Genomic DNA, 19,218 nt, shown 5'->3' on the forward strand with positions numbered 1-19,218 from the left:
TGATCCAAACCATCAAGTAGTTCTACACCAAGGCTAGCAGTGCGGTACTTGTTCAAGGAACAGTTGGAGAGTAGTTCCACACCTTGTTGGAGTCTGACAAGGCTGCCTCCTTTCACGCAAGCTCTTCAACATTTTCCTAGAGCAAATAATGACAGATGCCCTGGGAGACCTTATTGGTACAGTCAGCATTGGAGGACAGATCATAACCAACCTCAGGTTCGCTGATACCATTGATGGGCTGGCAGGAAGTGAGTCTGCCTTGTGATACATCTACCAGATATGGCACGGAGGTCAGCACAGAGAAAACCAAGCTAATAAGAAACAATGAGGAGCCAATCACGACAAAAATTATAGTCAGTGGACGAGAACTAGGGACTGTCAAACAGTTCAAGTGTCTTAGCGCCATCATCAACCAAGAAGGATCAAAGTCTGAAGTCCTTGCAAGGACAGCCCAAACAACAGCGACACAGGCTAAACTAAAACCAATCAGGAGAGACAATAACATTGCTCACAGATCCAAGTTGAAACTCCTGATGAAGTTGTGCTCTCCATCTTCTTGTATGCATGCAAATCATGGACTTTGACAACAGAACTGCAAAAGAAGATCCAGGCAGTAGTAATGAGATGCTTCAGAAGGCTCCTCGGCATCTCCTATACAGGCCATGTCTCAAGCAACAAAGTATGAAGAACCATCTCCCGACAGTAAAAGATCGACTGTCCCCAGTAAACAAGCAGAAACCAAGAAGGTATGGTCAAATGGACGCTCAAAGACCCTTCTTCAGGGAAAAGAAAAAGGAGAAGAAATAGATAAACAACATTGTAGAGTGGACTGGAAGGAGCTTTCCCGCAAACTCAGGCGCTTGTCCACAGTTATGAGAGATGGCGACAACTGATGCAGCGCTCATCTGTACAGTGCCCCTACGACCCTGACAGTTTGCAGGATCCATAACCGGAACGGTATATACAAAGCAGTCCAAAGAGATGCTCATTTGCTAATTTTTTTAAAGTGCATGATAAAAGTTATCTGTACTTAAGTTGCATTTGTGCAGTTTATTTCCATGAGAGGGTGTCAACACAGCTACAAGAATCCCTGTGAAAGTATACAGCATCATTTTCTAAAGGGCATCAAATGCTAGTTTTGGCAGTGATGCCCACATCATGGAAATGAATAAATAATTAATAAAAGACTACTGAAAGGCAGAACACCTTGAAGCTTAAAAGACATCTTACCTGTGACACCATGCTTGTGACATCACCTGTATTTGATGGAAGTAAAATTGTATTTGTCTGCTTGGCCAGGTTACTAAAGGCAGATACATACTGCTCCGCTACAGTCAGTGAAGCTGCTTGATTTCCATACTGTTAATCAAATAAAAGAAAAAACATGAAGTGCAAGTTAATAACATTTTTTTCACTCTATTGCAATACGAAATCAGAATCGAAAGTAATTTAATTCTGTGGATTCATTTGGTCTTACCTGCTGACCCAGGACTTCGGAAAGCAGTTGAATAGATTCTGCTTTTGCTTTTGCTTTTACAAGGACTGCATTGGCTTCACCTATGAACAGGTGAACGAGTGGAATGTAAAATGTTGTGCACAGGACATTTAGGTAAGAAAGATAATATGAGCAGCTCCACTTTTAGCTTCAACATGAATCTACTAACAAATAAGCTTGATTTGTCAAGTTGTTTATTCTTTCACTGGGAAATACAGATGCCAGATCTAGTGAACAGTTACCTGAGGGCAGCATCATGAAAAGGATCACACACAAAATGCTGAAGGAACTCACCAGGTTAGGCAGCATCTATGAAGGGAAATAAACAGGTGATATCACGAGTACTGAAATATCGACTGTTTATTTTCCCTCCATAGATGTTGTCTAACCTGCCGTGTCCTTCCAGAATTTTGTGTGTTACTCATTTTTCAGCCTCTGCAGAATTTCTTGTGGCCATACGAAGAATGACATTTTGCTCCCATTATTGACTGCACTTAGAAATCACTAGAAAGACACTTGTCTCTCTAACCTACCAATTGATGCGCAAAAATTATCAGTAATATGCATCACATATATTATTCTTCAAAATACTTTAGAAATACAGCATACAGAACCTACAATTTGCTGAGAAAATTAATTTCGATAGTGCATGTGGGAGACCTCACAGTAAGAATAACAAGTGGTCCTTCAGCTATGAGCCTACCTGCAGCTTGGTTGATCTTTTCTGCCTTTTCTGCCTCAGAAGCCAGAATTCGAGATCGTTTCTTCCCTTCAGCAACATTGATTTCAGCCTCTCTGGCCCCTTCGGATTCCAGCACAGTAGCACGCTTTTTTCTTTCCGCCTCAACCTATAATAGTGCAATAAAATCAATAATCCACATTCCCTTTATACCATCCAATTGGTGTCAGACAGAACTTTGAAAAAGATAATAAAATAAACAGCACAAAATAACCGTTTCTAACCTGATTCAACTGACATAGAATACAGCTATTTAGTTACAATTTGTTGTATGGAACTGGAATAAACTCCATTGTGCATATACAATAAAGTGAAGAAAGTGGATAAGACTGCGAACATGACTGTAAATGTTCTTCCATCAAGGAGGAAGGAACAATTTTGATGCAATCTAGCTTTCATGCCCATCCCTGTGGCTGTGTTCCAAATTACTCAACTATATACGTGTATACTGCCAGATGAAACAACATTCCTCCAGATCAAGATGCACAACACAGTAGGTATAATTCACATACAACAGAGGTGGGTGTGTTGCAGGTAGGTGGTCATTATGCAGTCATGAAAATAGTCACCAGCTTCCTTCTCTACCATGGAATAGTATCTGGCACAGAGAGAAGTTTAGAAAATGGTGGAAAAATGTAGAGTGCAGAATGCGGGGAATGAAGAAACACACATTTCAGGAACACACACACCAGAAGTAAGCTTTTCACACAGAGAGTGCTGGGTGCGTGGAATGCATTGCCGGCGTGGGTGGTGGAGGCGATTACAATAGTTCTGTTAAGAGACTCTTAGATAGGTACATGTAGCTTAGGAAAATAGAGGGCTATGTGGTAGGGAAATTCTACAGCAGCTCTAGAGTAGGTTACAATGTCGGCACAACATTGTGGGCAGAAGGGCCTGTAATGTGCTGTAGATTTTCTATGCTCTATGTTCTAACTTGCAATATTTAAACAGAGGTTTTCTTAAATTTTTATTGTGGACAAAAAAAAATTTGTAAGAGGTCTAAAATTAGTAATGATGTGATTGTGCCCTCCATCATATATTCTTGATCAATCCAACACTTCCCTGCCACAGAATTTTAATGAACTGATTTTCCTTTATCTTCTTGAAGAAACTTCAAATTGCAAACTTACTTGCATCTGCATAGCTTCCTTCACTTTAGGTGGAACATGGATATCCTTGATCTCATATCTCAAGCAGCGGATTCCCCATGTATCTGCAGCTTGATTTATCTGAGTTACCATATTCATATTCAATACTTCTCTTTCCTGCAAAGCAATGCAAGAGATCTTTGGTCTTCCACATGCAAAATGGAAATTAATTTACTGTGTCAGAGAGATGAATGTCAATTTAAACTGATGAAATTATAGCATTTTCAATACATTTATGTTTTTTTCAAGAATTAGAAAAATGACAGCATGAGGTTACAATAATGATAGCTTTAATGTTTGGTTCAGTTGGGACATTTTGCATTTTATCAGTGTTTAGTAAATTAGTTAATATCAATCATTTAAAAAATCTGGCAAAAAGATTAAGATCAATTTTCATCGTTATTTGGGCTATATAATTGCATCTAAATTGAAACAAATAATTACAGAGGTATGGACTAATGTTATAGGGCTGTGATTTCACTTTAGAGAAATTTGTATGATGAATCCCTAACATTTGTCAGATGTGCTGATAAAGACTGGTCTTAATTCTGCTTCTTTAACAGAGACTGTCTATTTTGTCATTAAGACAGGTGCTTTATTCAAATGTGCACAATTTCCTGAGAAATGCAAAGCTATTAAGTCTCTGGTAATGTTTCCTCTCTGCTGTAATAAAACCACATACTTCACTGAGCAAACCATTTACAGCTGTAGTTAAGGCTAATTGCAATGAATATTTTGTCATGTCTTTTTGCTACAAATGAATCACTTAGCTGGGGAAATAAAGAGTACACCACATTGCTGTAGATTTAGAATCACGCAGAGGCCAGATTAGCTGAGCTGTCCTTAAATGAGGGGCATAAGCGAACCATTTGGGGTTTAAAGGCTAATTTTGTCATTTTACAATAACCATTTATAATTCCAGTTTTTTTTAATTAAGTGAATTTTAATTCTCACCTGCTGTGGTGCACAGGCTTCTGGATTAATAGTTCAGTAATTTAACACTAAAATCTCATTCTCCAATATATCCTGTCTGCAGCACATTTGTCTACATGAAGAAACACACATTATTCTTACAATTCCACCCCCCCCCATTGCCATCCTTGTGAATCTTATCAATTGGAAGGTCACAAAATCATGGACACATCAACTCCATTTTCCGTTCCAAGTCGCATCTCATTTCAATGGTCATTTGTCACTATTCCCTAATCTCTTTCCCTCAAACAATAACAAGAGCTGGATTTTCCATCCTGTATTCCAACTGGTAGCACTGCACTACTTTCTTAGAACCAGATATGCTAACAACATCTGCAAGTAAACAACCAGAAAAAAGGAGAACATAAACACAAGAAATTCTGCAGCTGCTGTAAATCACTGAACAACAGACACAATGTTCTGGAGGAACTCAGCCAAGTCGGGCATTTTGTTTTCCCTCTCACCACTTCTCTTCACCTCCCTCTGGTTTTCCTCCCCTTAATTCCATAGTCCATTCTTCTCTCCAGGTTTCCCCCGCCATCCAAAGGTACAGCGTTCCTATGAAATGGTTTGTAAGCCAGACTATCGTAAAGCGAAGAAGCAATTCCCATTTATTTATATGGGAAAAATTTGTGAGCGTTCACAGACCTAAAAAAATAACCTACCAAATCCTGTCAAATAACACATAAAACCTAAAATAACAGTAACATATAGTAAAAGCAGGAATGATATGATAAATACACAGCCTATATAAAGTAGAAATACTTTTCCACAATCATTGCCGTACTGTTCTCCATAGCAAAAATCTCACGCAAGCGCTCTCGGCAGAAACACTCTCTCCGGTAACCTTTAAGCTATGAAGCTGCCAAATCATACCAAATAACGCATAAAAATACACAGCCTATATAAAGTAGAAATATGTATGTACAATGTAGTATCACTTACTGGAATCGGGACAGCGCCGAGCACACTGATGATGGTGTGTTAGGCTGAGTCGTCGGAGGTTGGGGTGGTGCAGTGGTCCCCACCCTCCGGGCTGCTGACCAATACCGATCCGCGAAAAATGCAGTGGTACAGCGGTGCCAGGACGCACCCAGCTCATCTTTAAGAAAAAAGCCAAAATAAACAAGCTAATTAATTAGGTGCCGCCTGGCACGTAAATGTCAGCACAGATCAGAGGCGACGCAATTGGCAATTGCCTCTGATCTGGGCCGACATTTACATGCTGGGCGGCACCTAATTAACTAGCTTGTTTATTTTGGCTTTTTTCTTAAAGATGTGTTGGGTGCGTCCCGGCTAGCGCTGCATTCTCTGCGGCAATGTATTGGTCTGCAGCCTGGGGGTTGGGTTGGTGGGCCACTGGGGTGTCATCTCATCGTCGTCTATCTCCATCAGGGCAGACAGGTCATCTTCTTCACGTTCAGTTCCTGGACGACTTCACTTTCAGTCCGTTTGCTACTGCATTCAGTTTCAATTGTTATCCTTTCCTCTTCCAATTGCATCAGCTCTTCATCTATCAGTTCTTGGTCATGGGATGCCAAAACCTCTTCAACATCATCTTCGTCAACTTCCACAAGCCAAACTGACTTTGTCCTTACTTCGTTCACCACGATCAAAACGCTTAATTATGTCTAGTTTTACTCTAAGTGTAACACCCTTACGAGCTCTTTTAGGCTTTTCCGATACCTTAGAACTCACCTTGCTAACGGCTGCACACAGGCATGTGTTTAAGCAGTGTCGGCTAGAATGCAGTTCCGGGGTAGGAGCTTGGCTGTTCAGGGCACGTACTGCCTTTTATCGCGCGCTGCCTTTTTTCGTAACAGTGAAAACACCTTCTGTTAGCGAAAACAGGTAACTAATGTAGGTCTTTTGTAACAGCGAGGTTTCGTAAAGCAAACGTTCGAAAAGCGGGGGACAACTGTATCAGATTTCTTCTTCTTCAGCCCTTTACCTCTTCCACCTATTATCTCCCAGATTCTTAATCGTCACCTCTCCCCATCCACACACCTTTACCTTCACCTGTCAGTCTGTACCCCTTTTCCTTTTGCCCCCACCTTCCTATTCTGCCTTCTGCCCCCTTTCTTTCCAGTCCTGATGAAGAATTTCAGCCCAAAACTGTTCGACTGTTTATTCACCTCCAGAGATGCAGCCTGACTTGCTGAATTCCTCTGTTTTGTTTGTGTTGCATAAAAAAGAGAAACTGAATTATGTTACTCACCCTGAAAACACTGTCCAGTGAAAGCTTCCCAAGTTCAGATCTCATGGTTGTTTGGGCCAACTGAGTAACTGCATACTCGGGATCTTCAACTCCGTAACTTGCCTGAAATAGATGTCGAACTAATTAGATATTCTTTTAACTTCTACAATCTACTATTATTGATGACCTCGACCTTCACAGACTCAGCTCCGGCCAACGGGCCTCGACTTCCGGACTTCCAATTCAACCCTCAGGCCTTGATCCTTGGCTTCAATCCCAGGACACATCAATCACCGAACACTAGGCCTCACAGATAATAAATTTTACTTTGAACTTCGATTTGTGAACCCAGGAAGCAATCAGAGCTGTTCCTCCTGCCCGCATGGAACTTTGATTCTGCAACCTGCCGACAACCGGCTGACTTGGGGGAGGCCTTTTCCACCATCTGCCAGTCTTACTGTACATCCGACCATGGATGCCCCAAGTCCACATTGCTTTGAACGCAGAATGGAGACTTAGACTCCAGCCTGTTCTCTAACACCTCTCATCCCCAGCTCCTGACCTCTAATTTTCCTCTCTGTCCCTAAAACCATGATTTCGAACCTAAAAAACAATGAAAAATGAAACAATTAAAATAACAACTAAACCTGAGCTGTGACTCAACAGAGGTCACAATTCAGCACCATCTTGGGACCATCTCAACAAATATATAAAGAAGATTATAGATTTTTAAAAATTACATTATTGACAAGGAGCTTGAAAGCCACAGACTGTTGTAAGCTGCAGATGGCCTATCAGTTGGACAGAAAAATGGTAAATGCACTTTAATCGAGAGAAGTGTGAGGTAATGTGTTTCGCAGATGGAACATGCAATAACTAATAGTTGGAGGATATTAAGTGCAGTGGAGAAACATGTGGACAGATGTGTATACATTGTTAACGATAGCAAGACAAGTCCTTAAAGGTATTATGTGCACCTCATTAAAGGTCATAACTCTTCCTTCTCACATGAAACCTATGCTCTCTAGTTATACGAATTCACAAAGCCTGAGGTTGTGGCATATGCTTAAGAATAACATGCACAATTTATATTACCTTGTATGCATCCATTATTCGTAAATATAGTACACCATCTATCTGTAAAGTCACGTTATCTGTAACAGTAAATGAAAGATTGTGATATTTACACATATTCATTAATGCATGATAAAATACACGTTCATAAAACCATCAGCCTTGTCATACAGAAACAAGTCCAGTCCTTTCAGAACAATTAATACAAGTGAGAATAAAGGACGAAAAATGACAGAATACGAGAAGTTAAAAGTTAAAATCTATTGGTTCGAAACATTTTGTTCCGGTTGCTTTTGCAAACATACAAATAGAATCCCAGGGATCTCAGTCAGTTTTTTTCCCAAATTCTACACAGAAGGATCCTTAGTGGGAGTCACATTGCATTGCAAACAGTACATGGGCATCAATAGTGAGGAGTGACAAACTTAGCATCTACAGACCAATTAATCTCTTTTTTCACTGCAGGGAAAAATTTAAGGTATCATTGCAAGGACTAAATTAATTCTCATTTGGAAAAAGATAACAGGATTAGCCGACTTGGATTTGTTAAATACGAATTACCTCTGCATAACCTGGAGAGATAAACAATAATAATGGATCAGATATGGACTTTCAAAAGGTGTCATTTAATCAACCACCTGCATAAAAACAAAATAGTAAAGAGATGGTGGAAATAACTGATACGTAATTAACTAAGGTATTGGCAAAATAGAAATATGTATAAATAAAGTATATGTGGATGATCTTCTGATTAGAGAGAAGTACACTAGAAGTGGCATGACCTAGCCTGCTCTCCGAATCACTAAGACATACTGTCCTGCAAATCCTAAAATCCAAAAATCAATTGTATGCCTTGAATACACTGAGAAGCAAATATCCATGAGCCTCTGAGATACAGAATTCCAAAGATTCTCAACTCTTTCAGGGATGAAATTTCTCCTCATTGCTGTTCAAAATTGTCAAACCCTCGTTCTAGCTTCCCAGGTGGGATCTATTAGTCAGCATCCGCCCTATTGTCCTCAATAGGTCTGAATTAAAATTTATAAGAAATGCGTTATGGCAAATCTATAAATAAGAAAACTCTAAATCAAATATTTAATATTAACTTGGCACAGCACTTACCTAATGAGACAGCAGATTGTTCTGGAATATCAATAACGATCTCTTTTAAGCTCTGTACGTATCTTATCCGATCTATGACTGGAATCAAGAAATTCAAACCCTTTGTAAAGGCAACAAAAATTAATTTGAGATCAATATATGCTTTCTGTCCCTTTTGTGAAATAAAGGGTCAAGGAACAACTTGGTTTCAGGGCACAGTATAAACTAATTAAATTTGTATCTGTATTTCTTGAAACTAATGACAAGAGAGACTTTAATATTTAACTGAGGCGTCTAGTTGCTTGAAAAAATTGCTATAACTTCTAGTTATAATTCCATTGTCTTTTGCACCTGCACCTCTAATTGAGGTGCTCTAATTTACATGGATGAATCAAGCATAATTTAACCCAAGGTTATTTCCGCTTTCTCCTCTTGTACCTCAATGATCTATTCTCTTCCTTATCTCTTTTCTGTATCTTGACATCATCACCTACAGATTTAGGGCCAGCACTGTACTGTTGCCCGAGTGCCTATCTGATAATTTGATCTATTAATTAAACAACAGTTTAATGCACATATTTTTCTTTGAATGCTAGGAGTCTAGATATGTAATAGTTTAGATATTGCACAGAAGCATCATATAACATCAGTAAAGATGGATACAATCTTCTCAAAATCCAAATAAATCACAGTATGTAGTTTAACAAAGACACTATTTCCACCAAACATTTTGGCATACAATTTTAACATGATTTCAAAAAGTGCTCAAAAGTTATTAAATAGACAAGAAAATTTCTCCACTTGAAAACTAATTTTTCTCAACAGAAGCAAAATACTTCCAATAATTTGCTTAGAATTTCAATATTTTGTGAATAAAATAATTTCAAGAAACTATTTTATTATTTTGTTTTTACTATATTGAAACAGAGTCTTTTAATAGTGAGCAATCCAAGTTTCTGAAGCTGTGCTTCTGTTGGAATCTTACAATTTATCAGGTCATAAAAATGCAGACTAAACCAATAGCAATCAGATTATCAAGCTGGAGCCTTTTTCATTATCAAGTTCAACAAATTAATCAACAAAGGTCTATCACCAAAACATGAACGTTATTATAAAGGGCTCTTTATGGTCAGCAAGCTCCGAAAGAAACATTCCAGTGGCCTCATCTGAAAATAAAACTTGGACAAATATTTAAAAGCTATTTACAAATACACAAGCTTTAGCCACGACCACTTTCAGGTTTCCCATTCTCTCTGTGTATTGAAGAATGGTAACTTCTAATACAACACACACAAAATGCTGGAGGAACTCAGCAGGCCAGGCAGTATCTATGGAAAAAAGCACAGTTGACGGTTTCGGGCCGAGCCCCTTTGGCAGGACTGGAGAAAAAAAAGCTGAGGAGTAGATTTGAAAGGTGGGGGAGGGGAGAGAGAAACAACAGGCGATAGGTGAAACTTGGAGGGGGTGGGAGTGGGGAATGGGGAATGAAGCAAAGAGCTAAGAAGTTGATTGGTGAAAGAGACAGAAGGCCATGGAAGAAAGAAAAAAGGGGGGGGAGGGCTGAGGGAGGGAGGATCATCAGAGGGAGGTGATGGGTGGGCAAGGAAAAAACATGAGAGGGGGAAATCAATCCATGGCCTCCTCCACTGCCAGGATAAGGCCACACTTATATTCCATTTGGGTAGCCTCCAACCTGAAGGCATGAACATCAATTTCTCAAACTTCCAGTAATGCCCCCCCCCCACTTCACCATTTCCCTCTCTCATGTTATCTCCTTGTTCGCCCATTGCCTCCCTCTGGTGCTCCCCCCCCACCCTTTTTATCCTTCTTACATGGCCTTCTGCTCTTTCACCAATCAACTTCCTAGCTCTTTGCTTCATTCCTTCCCCTCCAAGTTTCACCTATCCCCCCACCTTTCACATTTACTCTTCAGCTTTTTTTTCCCTCCAGTCCTGCCGAAGGGTTTTGGCCCGAAATGTCAATTGTGCTTTCTTTTTCCCCACAGATGCTGACTGCCCTGCTGAGTTCCTCCAGCATTTTGTGTGTGTTGCTTGGATTTCCAGCATCTGCAGATTTTCTCTTGTTTATAACTTCTAATGCCTCTGCTCTTTGTAATAGTGACCAGTTTAATGGATTAATTTATGAATTAACCTCAAAACAGCCAACCCTATAAAGCTGATATGTAGCTCTATGTGGATCTATATCCAGCGGGTGTCTTCTAGGATCAGGCAGCTGCAAATGATCACATTCTGCCAAAGTCTGTGGAGTCTAGTGGCCTGGAAAAATTGCTATGACTGAGGGTTTTTAATTATTACACACATTCAAAATATTACAACCACCAAACACTCTGCAATTAATTATCATAATTATCTATATTCAATAATAGTCAACCACCCTGGTACCTGTTTCAGTCAATCAGTGAAGTGACTTACTGGATCAAGTATTCTGTGAAAACGACCCATTCGTTCTACTACCCACGCTTCTTGTTGTGGAACAAACAGTACAACTGTGTTCATGGGTAGGCTTGATGCCCATCGGTGCGGTGCTGCTGCTAACCACGCCTGAGGTAGTTCTCTTCTAGAGTGCTAGAGTAAAATTACAATTGAAAATGGGTTATTTGTTTCTGTTGAAGCGTTCTCCTTAGTTTTGTTCTAAACATACTGACATACCATGATGGTATTAGTAAATCTTGTTTTAATTACGTGACATCAACAAGGAAGGTTGACATAACACACTGCTGGCTATTCAGCCATCAGATCCTTCTCAGTCCGAGCAAAGAGGTTATTTTAGTTCCATACTTCAAAGCTCAAAGTAAATTTATTATCGAAGTACATACATGTCACTATATACAACCCCAATATTGTTTTTCTTGCAGGCATACTCAGTAAATCCAGAACCATAATAGAATCAATGAAAAACCAGACCCAACAAGGTGGACAAACCACCAATGAGCAAAAGACAACAAACTCTGCAAACACAAAAGAGAAAAATAAATAAATAAATAAACAAACAAGCAAGCAAGCAGTAAAATATCGAGAACATGAGATGAAGGATTCTTGAAAGTGAGTCCATAGGTTGTGGGAACCGTTCAGTGATGGGGCAAGTGAAGGTGAATGAAGTTATCCTCTTTGGTTCAAGAGCCTGATGGTTGAGGATAATAACTGTTCCTGAACCTGGTAGCGTGAATCCTGATGTTCCTGTATCTTCTTGATAGCAGCAGCAAGAAGAGAGCATGTTCTGGGTGGTTGGGGCCCCTGATGATGGATGTTGCTTTCCTGCAACAGCGCTCCGTGTAGATGTGCTCCATGGAGAGAAGGGCTTTACCTGAGACGGACTGGGCCATATCCACTACTTTTTGTTGTTGCTTTGCTGTTTCCATTCCAGGCTGTGATACAGCCAGAAAATATACTCTCCACCAGATATCTATAGAAGTTTGTCAAAGTTTTAGATTTAGCATGACATCTTCACAAACATCGAAGGAAGCAGAGGCACTGCCGTGTTGGGGCCAAGACAGGTCCTTATTTCCCATCAGCTCTGCAAGTTATTTTCATTAAAGCCTATCATCTCGCATTGATTCCTTTTTCTACTTTACCTACTCTATGTCTTAATTATTATAGCATGCCTTTGGGATGTGGGAAGGAAATAGAACATCCAAAACAGAGAGCACCTGTAGCCAGGATCAATCATGAATCAAACTCATTACTGTGCTACCTTTAACTGATAATTATACACTTACTATTAAGGATCACCATAAAACAATCCGGATCTGAGAATCCTGCTCATTTCTTCCATCCTCCTACTCACACTGCAGCATTACAATTGCACCAGTGGAACTCATTTCCATTATCCATTACATACAGCTTTTAGTATTAATGCAACCTGCATGACAAATCTGTGCTCCTCACTGAACCAGTGATGGCCCTCTGACTTGACAACAGTCGTGAGGAATATACCAGACCACCAGGTCACTGACCGTAGTGAAACAATTATCCTGCTGCCGATGCTCACAGTATCTCAAGGCTGTCCAGTTTGAGCAGGCAGATCAGTTTTGAATAAGTTTGCACAGATATGAAAGTGGAACTTCAGTCTCCACAGTCACTGAATGGCGCTTGCTCTTGCCAATACTGTCCTGTACAGATACATCTGCAACATTTAAATTGGCAAGGATGAGGTCAAGGAATGTTGGTTCTACGAAGGTCTAACACAATCTAGCAGCTAAATTGTTCAGGATACACATGACTCGGTCAGTAAAGGAGCTCCAGTGCTGCCCTTGATAATTGATACTGAATGTACACTCGGTGCTTTTGCCACTCTCCAGCACTGATCAACACAGAGAAATAATGAAATACCAGCTGAGAAAGGGCAACCTGCATTGTCTGTGCTTGACCTGATGCTACAAATCTTCATGGAATCAACATTAAAGATTCTTAGGCCACTTCTTTCCAATTATATACAAATGTACAATAGCCTCTAAATGCTAATTCTACTGCCTTTGCAGTGTGTACATACAAAGCTCTTCAGTGAGTTAAACACCTTCTCACAAATCACCTGAGACAGAAGCTTCCTTTAAGGTTTTTAATGAGATCTTACTTGTGAAACTGCAGAAAGCGCAGCAAAATATGTATTAAATACAATACAGAAACATCAGATTCTTAAATGTACTAATGTTGTTGATTATTCTCGCAATCTGTTAGTCAAGGTAATAGCCACACGCAATACTCCATAACTATATGATGTAAACAAGAGTAAACTCGTGATGCAATTATCTTACTAAGAAACAAACATACTTTCTTCAAAATATATCTACTAAATGTTTGCCAATATTAACGAAGCTTAAGACTCACAGATATTGCTGTTTCAAGGACAAATAAAGAGGGGATGGAGGTGGATGTCTTTCTACCACCTGCTTCAAAGTGAATCCAAATTAACTCGTGTAGGAAATAATATAAAAACAGTTTACGTATAGGAAGTGATGCTCATACAAAATCAACTGCACCTCTAGAGGCCAGAACACTAATGGAATACACAGGAAACTGGGTGACAATCAGGAAGGGGAAGGAGTTAAACAGCCAGTGCAGAGTACCCCTATGGCCATACCCCAGCAACAGATTGGATACTATTGGGGGAGATGACCCAACAGAGAAAAGCCACAGCAGTCGGGTCTCTGGCCGCTGGAACTCAGAAGGGAAAGGTGGGGGAGAAGAGGCAGGTTGTGGTGATAGGGGATTTGTTAGTTAGGGGAAAGGACAATAAGTTCTGTGGGCGAGACTGAGATTCCTGGATGATATGTTGCCTCCTGGGTGCCAGGGTCCGGCACATCTCAGATTGAGTCCTCAGCATTCTTAAATGGGAGGGTGGCCAGAGGTCATTGTCCATGTAGGTACAAGTGACATGGATAGGACGAGTGACGGGGTTCTACATAGGGAGTTCTGGGAGTTAGGTGCTAAGTTAAAGGGCAGGACCTCCAGGGTTCTGACCTCAGGATTGCTAATCATGTCATGCTTGTGAGGCCAGAAGTAAGAACATTATAAAGTTTAACACGTGGCTAAGAAGCTGGAGTAGGCAGGAGGGCATAAGATTATTTGGATCATTGGGCTCTCATCCAGGGAAGGTGGAGTTATGACGTCGTAGCCATTAGTGAGACTGGGTTGGAGGAGGAGCAGGACTGGCAGCTCAGTATTCTGGGGTTCTGTTGTTTTAGACATGACAGTGTGGGAGGGATCAGAGGAGAAAGGGTGGCGTTACCAGTCAGGGAAAATGTCATGGCAGTGCTCCGTCAGGACAGACTGGAGAACTCAACTAGTGAGGCATTAAGGATGGAACTGAGAAATAAGAAAGATATGATGATGTTAATGAGGCTATATTACAGACCACCCTATAGACCAAGGGATTTAGAGGAACAAATTTGTATAGAAATTGCAGACTACTGGAAGAAACATAAGGTTGTTATAGAAGGTGATTTTAACTTTCCATAGACTATCTGACAAACCTATACTGTAAAAGGACTAGATTAGATAGCATTTGTCAAATGTGTTCAGGAAAGTACGTAGAAGTCCCAATGAGAGACTGTGCGATACTGGACCTGCTATTAGGGAATGAGACAGGGTAGGTGACAGCAGTTTGTGTAGGGGAATGCTTTGTATCCAGTGACCACAATGCCATTAATTTCAAAGTAAATATAAATATGCAAAATAATAGGTTTGGTCCACAGGTTGAGATTTTAAATTGGAGAAAGACCAGTTTTGATGGTGTCAGAAAGGATCTGCAAATGCGAATTGGGACAGGCTCTTTTCTGTCAAAGGTGTACCTGGTAAGTGGGAGGCCTTCAAAAATGAAATTTTGAGAGTACAAAGCTTGTATTTACCTGTCAGAATAAAAGGTAAAGATAACAAGTGTAAAGAACCTTGGTTTTCGAGAGATATTAAGGCACTGGTTAAGAGAAAAAAAAGAGGTGCATAGTGGGCATATGGGCAAGTAGGAACAAATGAAGTACTTATGGAGTATAAGAAATGCAAGAGAACACTTAAGAAATAATTCAGGAAGGCTAAGAGAAGACATTAAGTCGCTCTAGCAGATAAGGTGAAGGAGAATCCTAAGAAATTCTAAAGTTATGTTCAGAGCAAAAGGATTCATCATCATCATCATCACCATCAGGTGCCATGCCCAGTTTGAGCTTTGACTACCATGGCCCACACACTCCTGTTTTGGGTCGTGGATCAATTCATTGGTATTCATTTCCAGTTCTCTGGCTGCTGTCTCCATCATCATTTGTCTTTGTCTTCCTCTTGCTTTATTCCCTTCAATCTTTCCCATAATTACCATGCATTCTAACTCCTCTTTCCTAATCACACGTCCAATGAAAATACGTTGCCTTTTCATGATCTCATACATTATTTTTCTTTTTGTGTTTGCTCTGATAATGACATCCGCGTTAGATATTCGTTTCGTCCATGATATTCCTTGCATCGTCCTCAAAAACCACATCTCTGCTGCTACAATTCGTTTCCTCTTGTTACTAGATATAGTCCAACATTCTGAGCCATATAACATAACTGGATAAACGTAACATTTTAGTACTCTGAGGCGGGTTGTCATGCCTAGTTTACTATTGGTCAATATACTCTTCATTCTCGTAAAGGTGCCTTTTGCCATCAATATTCTTCTTTTGATGTCCAAGTCGCACCTGCCATCTGATGTCACCCAGCTTCCTAAGTAGCTAAAGTTCTGTACTTGTTTTATGTCTTCCCCATCTATTCTCAGCCTACAGATAGGATTCTCCTTCTTTTTGGATATCACCATACATTCTGTTTTTTTGCAATTGATAGATAGACCCATTTTTGCACTTTCTTCAACAATTATATCAATTAAGTTTTGTAGTTCTTCCTCCGTACTTGCAATTAACACAGTGTCATCTGCATATCTGAAATTATTGATGTTTTCACTGCCAACTTTGATTCCCAAGATGTCTGTTATTTTTTGTAATATTGTTTCACTGTCCACATTAAATAAATCAGGGGAGAAAACACACCCTTGTCTAATGCCTCTCCTGATTTTCGTAAACTGACTCACTTATCCATCTATTCTTACAGCGACAGTTTGTTCCCAGTACAGATTTCTGATTAGGCGGAGGTCTTTCGAATCTAGATCTAGTTTTCTGTAATATTTCAAATAACTTATTGTGCTTCACTTTATCACATGCTTTTGTGTAGTCGATAAAACAAACAAATCTTTTTGCACTTGAATAGCTCATTCTGATAGTATCCTTAACATCAATTTTGCATTTCTTGTACCTTTGTCTTTCACAAAACCAAATTGATCTTTGCCTATTTCCGCTTGTATCTTACAGTCGGTCAGCTAGCACACTATAAAAGAAGTTTTGTCTAGCGAAGCGGCCATTGTCAGAGCCGAGAAGGAGAGGAATCATGGGCTTTTTCAGTTTTTTTTAAATGGCCAACCAATTCGGAGCGGAGGAGCAAAATGATTACAAGTGACAAAATTGGTCCTCTGGAACTCCAGAATGGTAATCCATGTATGGAGCCAAAGCAGATGGGGGAGATCTTAAATTAATTATTTGCATCTGTATTAACTCAGTTTATGGACAGAATCTATAGAAGTGAGGCAAGGCAGCATCAACTGCATGAATCCTGTTTGCTACCCTGAGGCAAATCAGGGTGGCTATGTCCCCAGGGCCTGACAAGGTGTTTCCTCAGACCCCTTGGGAGGCAAATGCAGAAAGTGGCAGAGCTCCAGCAGAGATATTTAAATCATTCTTAGCGACCGGAGAGATACCAGAGAACTTGAGGACAGCCAGTGTTGTTCCGCTGTTTAACAAAGGCTCTTAACATAAACCAGGAAACTATAGGCCGTTAAGTCTACTTCAGTTATAGGGAAGTTACTGCAAAGTATTCTAAGGGGTCAGATATATAAGCATTTGGATAGACATGGACTGATTAAGGATAATCAGCATAGCTTCATATGTGGTAGGTCATGTCCAACCAATCTTACAGAGTTTTTCAAGGAAGTTAGCAGGAAAATGTCTGCAGGAAGTGGATGTCTACATGGACCTTAGTAAGGCATTTGACAAGGTCCTGCATGGGAGGCTGGTAAAGAAGGTTCAGTCACTCAGAATTCAGAATGAGATAGTGAATTGGATTAGACATTGGTTTGTTGGAGAAGCCAGAGAGTGGCGGTAGAGGATTGTCTCTCTGACTGGGAGCCTGTGACAAGTGGTGTGCTGCAGGGATCGGTGCAGGGTCTTTTGTTGTTTGTCATCTGCATCAATGATCTGGATAATAATGTGATTAACTGAATCAGCAAATTTGCAGATGACACCAAGATTGGGGGTGTGGTGGACAGTGAGGAAGGTGATCATGGTTTGCAGAGATCTGCACCAGCTGGAAAAGTGGGCTGAAAAATGGCAAGTGGAATTTACTGCAGACAAGTGCAAGGTTTTGCACTTTGGTAGGACCAACCAGGGTAGGTCTTACTTATACTTCACTTTATACTTTATTGTCGCCAAACAATTGATACTAGAATGTACAATCATCACAGCGATACTTGATTCTGTGCTTCCCGCTCCCTGGATTACAAATATTAAATATTAAAGAATAGTAAAAACTAGTAAATATAAATATTTAAATTATAAATCATGAATAGAAAATAGAAAAATGGAAAGTAAGGTAGTGCAAAAAAACCGAGAGGCAGGTCCGGATATTTGGAGGGTACGGCCCAGATCCGGGTCAGGATCCGTTCAGCAGTCTTATCACAGTTGGAAAGAAGCTGTTCCCAAATCTGGCCGTACGAGTTTTCAAGCTCCTGAGCCTTCTCCCGGAGGGAAGAGGGACGAAAAGTGTGTTGGCTGGGTGGGTCGTGTCCTTCATTATCCTGGCAGCACTGCTCCGAGAGCGTGCGGTGTAAAGTGAGTCCAAGGACGTAAGATCTTACGCAGTGAATGGTGCAGCCCTGAGGAGTATGGTAGAACAAAGGGATCTGGGAATACAGATCTATAATTAATTGAAAGTGGCATTACAGGTAGACAGGGTCGTAAAGAAAACTTCATAAATCAAGTATTGAGTAGAGCAGATGGGATTTTATGTTGAAGTTTTTTTAAGATGTTGGAGAGGCCTAATTTGGAGTATCGTTTTGGTCACCTACCTACAGAGAAGATGTAAACAAGGTTGAAAGAGTACAGAGAAAATGTACAAGGATGTTGCCGGATCTGGAGGACCTGAGTTATAAGTAAAGACTGAATAAGTTAGGACTATATTCTTTACAACGTATAAGATTAGGAGGAGATTTGATAGAGGTATACAAAATTATGAGGGGTATAGATAGGCTTTTTCCACTGAGGTTGGGTGGAACTAAACAAAGATCATGGGTTAAGGGTGAAAGGTGAGAAGTTTAAGGGGAACGTGAGTGGAAACTTCTTCACTCAGGAGTGCCATCAGAGTGTGGAATAAGCTGCTAGCAGAAGTGGTGCATGCGAGCTTGATTTCAATATTTATGAGAGGTTTGGATAGGTACATGAATGGGAGGGATACGGAGGGCTGTGGTCCTGGTGCAGGTTGATGGGAGTATGCAGTCCAAATGGTCTTAAGCATGGACTAGATGGGCCAAAGGGCCTGTTTCTGTGCTGTACTTCTCTATGACTATGACTCTAATGCAATGATGTGATCATGATGGAGAAAGCTAAGGCATTGGCTGAAAGGAAGTGTAGTGAAACGGAAAGCATTTTTCTTATTTTATGCTTTGAATATGAATTGTTCAATTTTTAATATTAATCAGCAATTTCCTTTTCACTTCTCCATCCCAATTATGCTGTAGCATTCCTATTTTTGGCTTAATGGAGTGCATTAAGCATAGCCAATGTGACCTCACCTCCTGGTCAGCATGCTGGTTCTGTTCAGTTTGCAACCAAAATATTCCACTTCAGTTTGTTTTCCTTTTCTCGTGTTTGTCTAATAACCGGTTTTTGATCTGATGATAACTTTTC

The 19,218-nt window shown here is 40.2% G+C and overlaps 1 protein-coding gene across 2 annotated transcripts in view; it reads right to left on the minus strand.

The window, feature by feature from the left end:
- The window catches only part of stoml2 (stomatin (EPB72)-like 2), a 46,455-nt gene that overhangs the window by 5,636 nt on the left and 21,601 nt on the right, over positions 1–19,218 (minus strand). For both annotated transcript variants that reach the window (XM_063042883.1, XM_063042884.1), the window contains 8 exons: positions 11,159–11,311; positions 8,748–8,847; positions 7,647–7,705; positions 6,573–6,674; positions 3,365–3,499; positions 2,199–2,343; positions 1,478–1,557; positions 1,231–1,359 (listed from right to left, as the gene is read on the minus strand). In XM_063042883.1, the coding sequence (XP_062898953.1) occupies positions 1,231–1,359; positions 1,478–1,557; positions 2,199–2,343; positions 3,365–3,499; positions 6,573–6,674; positions 7,647–7,705; positions 8,748–8,847; positions 11,159–11,311 (903 nt within the window). The remainder of the gene's footprint in view (positions 1–1,230; positions 1,360–1,477; positions 1,558–2,198; positions 2,344–3,364; positions 3,500–6,572; positions 6,675–7,646; positions 7,706–8,747; positions 8,848–11,158; positions 11,312–19,218) is intronic.

Source organism: Mobula hypostoma, chromosome 3 (genome assembly GCF_963921235.1).
Source record: "Mobula hypostoma chromosome 3, sMobHyp1.1, whole genome shotgun sequence".
Lineage (NCBI taxonomy): Eukaryota > Metazoa > Chordata > Chondrichthyes > Myliobatiformes > Myliobatidae > Mobula > Mobula hypostoma.